Genomic DNA, 9,594 nt, shown 5'->3' with positions numbered 1-9,594 from the left:
TGAACAAATGCTCATAAACAACCTGAAGGGGTTCCTTTCCAAAGTTCCTTTCCACAATCTCCCAGTGCTTTCTGGTTCCCTGGGGCTCACCCTTGCAAGCCTCTAAACAGAAAGTGGGGCTTTAGAGACTATGCTGCACATATCTAATGACTGTCGCTATATCCAGACCAAGCAGTGAGAGACTGAAAAAAAACAACAATGGGAGTTTGTTTTGCTCTATTGGTACCATAGGTCCTCCAATCAGAGATTCCCCTTGTGTATTTTTGGGTTTCTTTATATTAAGCCTTCCTTTAATGAATCTGAAAATGATCTTTTCTTCTCATTAGTACTTTCTTGACTACTTTATTAACACCTACGTATTTTGAAAAATAGCTTTATGATTCAAACTTCTCTTCCAATAACAATGTATAACAAAGGGTACAGATTTATGCCAAATATCTGTGATAGCAAAGTGTTTTTTATTAAACTTCAAAGAAAATATACACAGAAATTAGAAGTTCAAAAATTTATAATGACTAGTCAATGAATTGTAACAACTTTTGCAGCTAATGCTGGTGCTCCTGTACTTTGAGACACAGTATTTTTCAATACTGTGGAAAAGCTTGATTATGATAAAAATAACAGGCAGAATTCTCTATTGCTGTTGCGCTATCTCCTGACATGTTAACTCAGAATAGCAACAGACTGAAGCAAATATAGCTCAGGATATTCTGAAAAATACAACCTCAGGAGATAATCTCCTAAAATGTGGAACATTTCAATTCCGGCTTTTCAGTGGAGACATCAGTGGACTCAAGAAGATCCAAAAGTTGGATGAGTAACCATAGCTGATAATGCTGACACAAATTTTAGCAATAACAAAATGAGGTGAAATGAAGAAAACAATATTGAAGTATCTGAGGTAGTGGAAGTATGTTCTAATCTGACTGGAATACAGTTATAAAAGTTGAGAGGCTAATAAGATCAAGAGACAGTGCCTTCGGATAAAGAGAATAAGGAATTGATTCAGGAAACATACTTCACTGTGATGACAAGTAAATTAAGGAGAAGCATGAACAAAAGCAGGTGAAAAAAATAGTTCAGGATGAAGAAAAATGCTTTCATGGGCAATAGCAGGGGAATTCCACAGATAGAGAATTCCTTAGTAAAATCAATGTGGAGATGAAATAAATAGGTATGAGGTTCTGGAAGAGGAACAAAATTGCATAAAAATGACTTTCTCTCATCCAGCCACATTCTTTTTGTTTCTGAAAAGCAATGTAGTTTCAGAGTCTTTCTTACTCAAAACTCCATATTTATACAATGCCACTTCTAAAAAGACAGAGGGACACCAACCTAAACTGAAATATGCCTATCTCTGCACTTACCGCTTTCTTCTCGGGCATGGGGGATGTTTTAATTTGTAAAAAGGACTGCAGAAATACAACAAAAATATAGACATAAATTATGTCACAACAGAATTTTATATCTGTTTAATTATATTCTGATCATTAATGCATTATCTGCATAAATTATGTCACAACAGAATTTTATATCTGTTTAATTATATTCTGATCATTAATGCATTATCTGCCTTAATAATTTCATTCGGATAAAAAATGATATGATAGTTTAAAGCTGGTTCAATTGCAATCTTATAAGTTTATCCAATCAAGAGCGAAAATAGACTATTAAAAATAGCTAAAAATGTAACACGTCATAGTGTTTAACATTTCTGTAATGTTTGGTAAGGCTTATATCCAAATTTGATTCAGAATTCTTAATGGCATTGAAACAGTTCTTTTTTCAGTCACATGGTATTCATTGGTGCTATGAGTCTGAAAGAGACTGGCTATGGGTACCACTTCTTGTCTTCAGCTGTGATTGTGCAATATCAGCAAGCGCACTTTGTATTTTTTCCAGAAGCATGTCCCCTCGATAAACAACATCCTCTAGACATGTAGCAGCTTCATGGTTTTCTTCTTCTAGCTTATATAAGCTAGCAGCCTTTATAAGACAAAAATTTAAAAATCTTTAGAGTTAAGAAGAAAAAAAGATGCAGCGAAGTATCTATTTTTAAATCTATATGACTTTGCAAACATCATATTTTCCAGTAGTATAGTTTCTAAAAATCAGATAACTTTTAAGCATTTTCCCTGTATCATTATTAAGAAGAATAGATTTTTTAATTTTTTTTTTTTTTAAAGAGGCGGGGAAGAATAGATCTTTCAATTAGAGAACTCTCTATATATGTAATTCCCTTCCAACTACTTTTTAATTTTTTTTTTTAGTGAAATCTCACTATATTGCCCAGGCTGGTCTTGAACTTCTGGCCTCAAATGATCCTCCAGCCTCTGCCTCCCAAAGCAGAATAGGGTTACTTCTAACTGGAAATTGAGTATTAAAACAAAAAAGTCCTATGATTTAAATGTTTGTATCCCCTCCAAATTTCAAAAGTTAAAACCTAATCCTCAATGTGATAGTATTAAGAGGTGGGGCCATTACGAGGCAAGTAAGTAATGAAGGCCCTCAAGGTTAAAGAGCAAGAGTTCTTGCTTCCTTGTCCTCTTGCCTTCTGCCATGTGAGGAAGTAGCAAGAAGACTCTCAACAGATGCTGATGCCTTGATCCTAGACTTCCCAGCCTCCAAAACTGTGAGAAAACAAATTCTGTTCCTAATAAATTATAGTCTCAGGTATTTTGTTATAGCAGGACAAACGGACAAAGACAAAAAGTAGAAAAATTATCACCTTTAATTCAAAATTCTCTATCATTGGTAAAATTCTCAAAGGAATAGGGGCTTTTACCTGTAAAGCTGCTGTAGATTCTTCACTTGGTAAGGAATCTATCAAAACATCAATGTCTTTTGCTGTTCGTGCAATCAGTGCTGCAAATAGTTGGGCATACTCTAGAGAAAGATATCGTTACATGAAGATATTAGGGAACTCAAGTTTTCAGAAACAGAAATTAAATTTTAAGATAATGAAAATATGCCAGGCTCGGTGGCTCAGCCTGTAATCCCAGCACTTTGGGAAGCCAAGACGAGTAGATTGCCTAAGCCTGCAGGTTTGAGACCAGCCCGGGCAACTTGGTGAGACCTCATCTCTATAACACATCCAAAATTAGCCAGGTGTGGTATCGTGTGCCTGTAGTTCCAGTTACTTGGAAGGCTGAGGTGGAAGGATCGCCGGAGCCCAGCAGGTCGACGCTGGGGTAGCCATGAGTGTGCCATTGCACTCTGGCCTAGGTGACAGTATGAGACTCCAACTCAAAAAAAAAAAAAAAAGGAAAAAGAAAAAAAGAAAATAGAAAGCTTAAATTCAGCTAACTTCATACAAATTCTCCTCTGAATTTCTCAAGAAATCTAATGTGAAGGGATTACAAGATAACGAAGAGCCAAACTGAGCGAAGTCAAAGAAACTTATTTACCTTCTGTAGGGTTAGCTGGCTGGTCTTTGTTCATTGCTGTCTGAATATTATTAAAAGAGGCAGGAGGACCACATTGCTGCAACACTCCAATGGCATTACAAAACTGATCTGCAAGCTTGGGTCAAGAAAACAAGTCAAGGTTAGAAAGAATTCATCAATGTTAATGGCAACAAGTTTCTGTAACCATGATTTCTGAGAGAATAAAACAGAAAGGAGCAATTTTATATAAAATAAGCCACAAATAAACACTATTTGGTTAGTGGTGGGAAAGAGCAAATCTGACTGGCAAATACCTAAGTATGGCCTCAAGGTTAATAAAAAAATGTATGACTTACGCATAAGGTAAATGATCCCTTTTCTGAGACAGAAGTAGTTACAAGTGTAAAGAAACAGTGGGAAGATGCTAGAAAAACTGCCTTAAGTAATCAGAAATTTATTTCTCCAAGACTCAAACTGTAAACTCCTGATGCTCTAAAAGTATTCTTTAAAGTTTTGAAGACTGAGAATACCCATTCCTTACCATTTCCAAACTAAATACCTTCATCCTCCCCCACCAATTTATCTCACCTAGTCTTAAGGTCTCAAACCTCAATTTCTATTTCCAGTGAATAAGAATTTCCATTGAGTTTCTCTGCCCTTGTTTCAATGACAGACTGCAAACTTAGCTGTTTATTTTATTCAATATCTCGTTTGTACTGAGAGTTTCCTAGTCAACCAGTCTAACTTCAGATTCTTTCATTTTCAAATCTTGCCAATATTATGAATCTTACCCTTTCCTTCTATCATTATTGCTGCTGCCTTCATTCAATTATCTCATACTAGAATTATTATAATAGCCTCCTAATCATTTTCTAGTTCACCATGCTACTTTATTTATTTATTTATTTTGAGTTGGAGTCTCACTCTGTCGCCCACACTGGAGTGCAGTGGCCGCTCCCAGCCACCGCAGACTCGACCTGCTGGGCGCCTGCGATCCTTCCACCTCAGCCTTCCAAGTAGCCAGAATTACAGGCATGCGCTACCACGCCTGGCTGATTTCTTGATTTATGGTAGAGATGAGGTCTCGCTGCCCAGGCGGGTCTCGAACCCGCAGGCTCAGGCAAGCCACTCACCTCAGCCTCCCAAAGGCGCGGGATTACAGGCTGAGCCACCGAGCCCGGCTTCACCATGCTACTTTATCTTGCACAATTTTTGAGCTCACTCCACCATGGTCTTCAAGATAAACCCCCAATTGAGGCTGTTTCAAAGCTTTCAATAATCAAAGTCAACTCTACTTATTTATTTTCCACTACTCTATTATATTTACCTGACCAGTCATGGATTCACTTATGATTAAATGGTTTATGTTATGCTAATTGTAAGTATAGGCTATACAAACCTGGATCCTAATCCTGGTTCTATTAACCTGAGTAGCTAAACTGGGAACATTCTCATATTACAATTTGTTAGGAGAAATAGAGGACAAACACACACAGACAAATATTCAACACAGTGGCTAACTGTTCCATTCTTCAGCTTTCAAGATCTATTTAATTCACCAAACATTTATCAGAAATCAACTCCATGATAAGCAGTTTATAAACATCATAGCAGCCGGGCTCGGTGGCTCAGCCTGTAATCCCGCGCCTTTGGTTGGCTGAGGTGAGTGGATTGCCTGAGCCCGCGGGTTCGAGACCCGCCTGGGCAGCGAGACCTCATCTCTACAATAAATCAAAAAATCAGCTGGGCGTGGTAGCGCATGCCTGTAATTTCGGCTACTCGGAAGGCTGAGGCAGAAGGATCGCAGGAGCCCAGCAGGCGAGGCTGCGGTGGCCGGAAGCGGCCACTGCACTCCAGTCTGGGCGACAGAGTGAGACTGCAACTCAAAAAAATAAATAAATAAATAAAATAATATAAACATCATAGCAATATGAGTGAATGTGACATAGTTTCCACATCAAAGTTTCTATCAGAGGATAGAACAAATGTTAATAATTATACAAATAATTAATTATGATTAGGATGAACGCTAAGAAGATTCTCTGTGTTTTGGGTCATATTTATCTATAATAGATTCCAATTTACTTCAGCACTTAGAGTTGACAACACTCCATTCATAATGACTCCCTAGACACACACCAGTTTTGCATCATTTAAATGTCTCTAGAGTATATGACATCTTTCTAATCTCCTTAGGAAATATCTCTGTGTAAACATGATAGTGCTTATATACACCATAGTCACTCATATTAGTTAACCTAAAAGTTTCTCTCCAAAATCCAGTTATCAGTATGCCTAACCTGTAGTTAAGGCCACATTCACTCTCTTCTTACTATCCTTGTAGTTACAAGACATGTATAAATATGCAAAATTTTCTGTAAAATAACATTTCTATCCGGTAGCATCATTTTTTGTTGTTTTTGTTTTTTGGGGGGTTTTTTTGAGTTGGAGTCTCACTCCGTCGCCCAGACTGGAGTGCAGTGGCCTCTCCCGGCCACCGCAGCCTCGTCCTGCTGGGCTCCCGGGATCCTTCTGCCTCAGCCTTCCAAGTAGCTGGAACTACAGGCACATGCTACCATGCCCCGCTAATTTTTGATTTATTGTAGAGATGAGGTCTCGCCAAGTTGCCCAGGCGGGTCTTGAACCCGCGGGCTCAGAAAATCCACTCACCTCAGCCTCCCAAAGTGCGGGATTACAGGCTGAGCCACCGAGCCCGGCTCAGCAGCATCATTACAATTTGACTTTGTAAAACCTCAGAGGAGTACCTCCGAGGGAAGTTGGCTGGCAGCCCAGTCAGGTCCGTGCAAGACAGAGTTTATCTTGTTTAATTCATGTTAATTTAGGGCTAGTTTTCTCAGCCTCAAAAGTTCCTATGTTATTCTCATAATGTAGATCAGTTTTCTACAAGTAGTCATACTCTTCAAATGTACAAAGACTGAGATGAACAAGAATGGCAAGTTATCAGCTTCCAGTAAAAGGGGGAAAAAAAAACCTGCAAGGAGACCAAGTACTTAGGTCTTCAAGTCAGCATATTCTCTTTACAGGCATCTTACCTGGGACATCACATTACAATCAGAATGACAATGAGAAACATAACTACCAATGGAAAACTAATTCTTGACGTAGTAAGTACAGCAACTGCGCCGCACAACTGCTTCTTGATCAATGGACGCATATATGATAGCAGTCCCATAAGATTATAATGGAGCTGAAAAACTGTCATCTAGTGATGTAGCCATCCCTTGCAGTAAAATGCATCGCTCATGTTTGTAGTGAAGCTGGTGTAAACAAACCTACCGCACTGCCAGTCACATGAAAGTATACAGCACTGTACAGTGTTTATGATCTCTGTGGTGCATAGTAGTGCCCTAGGTCTTCACATTCATTCATTCACTCACTCACTCACTCACCCACCCACCCACCCAGAGCAAGGTCCAATCCTGAAAGTTGCATTCATGGTAAGTGTCCTCTTAAGTGCCATTTAAAATCTTTTATACAGTGTTTTTTACTGTGCATTTTCTAAGTTTAGATATGTTCACATACACAGATACCACTGTGTTACAATACAGCATTCAGCACAGTCACACGGTGCAGTTTTACAGCCCAGGAGCCATGGGCTTTAACACACCGCCTACGTGTGCAGTAAGCTACACTCCATCTAGGTTTGTGTAAGCACGCTCCACGACGTCGTACAACAAGATCGCTAAAACACACATTTCTCGGAACACATGCCCTTCGTTAAGGGCCCAGGGCTGCCTACGAATTCTTAGGCTTGTGTTTACGTTCCATGCAGGCATAGCATGGAGGAAAAATAACCAGAAGGATTAAAGGGTAGCTACTTACAAGACCTGACCGTCGATAGAACATGCTTTGGAAGAAATTAAAGAAGACCTTAAAATAAATGGGAAGGCATAGGAGGATAAGGAGATTCACTCATAAACAGTTCTCCCAACAGATGTATACTGAGGGGTGGCCAGGAGATGGAACGAGACCCTCGGCCCATAGGAACAAACTGACATGCAGTACAACTTCTCCTCTCACCATCGCGCCAACCTCGAAAGCGATGGCGAAACCCTGCGCTCGGCTAACACGTAATGACAAAAATCCAATCCTCCAGAGCGAGAGATCCCCTGGGCGGATTGAAATTGACAAGGAAATATAAAGTTCCTGCCTCTACCCCCACCCCCAAGAGAGGAGGTCCCCGAGCGCCGCTAACAAGAAAACTATTGTCGGAGAACACGACAGGTGAGTGCAGCCTAAATCTTGGTGGCTGGGGAGGAGAGATCGTTCACGAAGCGAAAAAGGCTGTTCCCTCCCGCAGCTCTCCGCACCGTTCGGCAGCGGCCTCACACCGCCCCGTTCGCGGTGGCGCTTCCCGCCGCCCCGGGGAGGCGCTTTTTGCCCAAGTGCTGTCCCTGTCCGCTCCCCACTTTCGAGTTTTGCCTCCTGGGCTCCTTTCCTCCCTTGTTGTACCTCACGAAAGAGAAAGGCAGAAACGAATCGAGCGAAATTCCTCACCGAGTTCACGGCGTCTTGCAGCTGCGTGAGGCGGTCCGCCATGTTCCTCCCGCACGCAAAGGGACGCTAAAACAGCTGCTCGTGCGCGACTGGGCAGTGCCAGGACGCGTCACGACCAATCACAGGGCTGCGTTTCTGGAAGGGGTGGGGCCGGAGAGAACGCTCCGCCCGGCCAGGAGTGGGTGGGACTTTTCTGAGGCTTTTCCCTACCTTCCTCCTGCCGCTCCTCCCACCTTCCCTCCCTGGCTGGAGCTCGGTGACCTGATCACAGCTCACTGCATGCAGCCTCGACCTCCTGGGCTCAAGCGATCCTCTTGCCTCGGCCTCCGGAGTGGCTGGGGCTACAGGTGCGCTCCACCGCGAAGGGCTAATTTTAAAAATCCTTCCTAGAGAGTGGGATGTTGCTCAGACTGGTCTCGAATTACTGGCCTCAAGCGATCCTCCCGCCTTAGCCTCTCTAAATGTTTAGATTTTAGGCTTGAGCCACTGCACTGGGCCAGTACTTTGGTTTTTACCTCTGTAGTTGTAACTGAGCCTTCAGATTTTATAACCCTGTAGTTATAAAAATCATAAGGTGTTTGTTTTACTTATTTTCCTTTCTCTTTGTTCCTTTCTTCCTCCATGCATGATTGCTCTCATGCAGACATTCTGACAGAGGGCAGTCACTACTAATTGATTAGCTACATATCCTCACCTCTGAGGGCCAGCAAGATTAATGAATTTAGTTTTCTTTCGAGGAACATTGAGCCTTTGGTTATGAAGACCTCCCTGGTGACAAAGAAGTTTGGTTGAGGAATGTGAGCAGCTTTGATCATGAGAGATCTCACCTCCTGCATACCTCATAAAAGCCCCCAGTTATGCTCAAAGGCAGGTTGGATTTAAGAGTTTGCCTTTCCCACCCTCACACTTTGGTCAAATTGAATAAACCTTTTTCTTCTCTTAAATGCTGATGTGTCAGTATTTGGCTTGGATATTTGAACCTAACTTTTGAGATTGTGCAACATAGTAACTCCCTTTTTTTTTTTAGATGAAGTTCTTTCACAATTTATTTTATTTATTTTTTGAGTTGGAGTTGCACTCTGTTGCCCAGCTGGAGTGCAATGGCACGTTCACGGCCAGCTGCAGTCTCCACGGCTGGGTTCAGGTGATCCTTCCACCACAGCCTTCTGAATAGCTGGAACTACGGATGCGCACCACTGTGCCTGGCTAATTTTTTGAATTATTGTAGAGACAAGGTCTCCCACGTTGCCCAGGCTGGTCTCCAATCCCTAGGCTCAGGCATTCCTCTTGCCACCACCTCCCAAAGTGCTGGGATTACAGATGTGAGCCACTGTGCCCGACCTTTAACAATTTTTAAACTTTGTTACTCAGTCACAATTTATTAAATAAATATCTAAAATATTTATCTTGCTGGGCTGAAATACTATAAGTAGTCATTTGCTATACTGGATTCCTTGAAATTCCCTCAACACTCTGCTGTTTCACACTTCTATGTTCATCATATAAAACACACACGATTCTCTCTTCCCTGTATGCAATGCCCACATTTCCATTAATTCCTCCACTTTGTTCCCTTGGTGATCAGTCCTCAAATCTTGTTTTATTTTTAAAAATTATTATTTTACTCACCACTAAATTGAAGGAGAAAACCTTATTTGATTTATTTATCTTTTTGAGTTTGAGTCTCACC

General features: G+C 41.2%; 1 protein-coding gene across 3 annotated transcripts; it reads right to left on the bottom strand.

Moving 5' to 3' along the window:
- Positions 1 to 439: 439 nt before the first annotated feature.
- Positions 440 to 8,001, bottom strand: MED21 (mediator complex subunit 21). 3 transcript variants are annotated; one of them, XR_002482007.1, is made up of 5 exons: positions 7,905 to 8,001; positions 3,408 to 3,522; positions 2,786 to 2,886; positions 1,516 to 1,986; positions 440 to 1,448 (listed from the first exon to the last, which is right to left on the bottom strand). XR_002482007.1 is itself a non-coding variant. In XM_008058792.1 (4 exons), the coding sequence occupies exons 1-4, from the start codon at positions 7,944 to 7,946 to the stop codon at positions 1,810 to 1,812; spliced, it is 435 nt and encodes a 144-aa protein (XP_008056983.1). In that variant the 5' UTR covers positions 7,947 to 8,001; the 3' UTR covers positions 440 to 1,809. The 3 variants fall into 3 exon arrangements, 2 of the variants coding, with proteins under 2 accessions (XP_008056983.1, XP_021568400.1); XM_008058792.1 differs by having other exon boundaries at positions 440 to 1,986; XM_021712725.1 differs by lacking the exons at positions 440 to 1,448; positions 1,516 to 1,986 and having other exon boundaries at positions 2,628 to 2,884; positions 7,905 to 7,995.
- Positions 8,002 to 9,594: the final 1,593 nt, after the last annotated feature.

This window comes from Carlito syrichta, unplaced genomic scaffold (genome assembly GCF_000164805.1).
Source record: "Carlito syrichta isolate Samal-C Ts95f unplaced genomic scaffold, Tarsius_syrichta-2.0.1 Scaffold303626, whole genome shotgun sequence".
Lineage (NCBI taxonomy): Eukaryota > Metazoa > Chordata > Mammalia > Primates > Tarsiidae > Carlito > Carlito syrichta.
The sequence above is the reverse complement of the archived record's forward strand: the minus strand, read 5'-3'. Positions and strand labels throughout refer to the sequence as shown.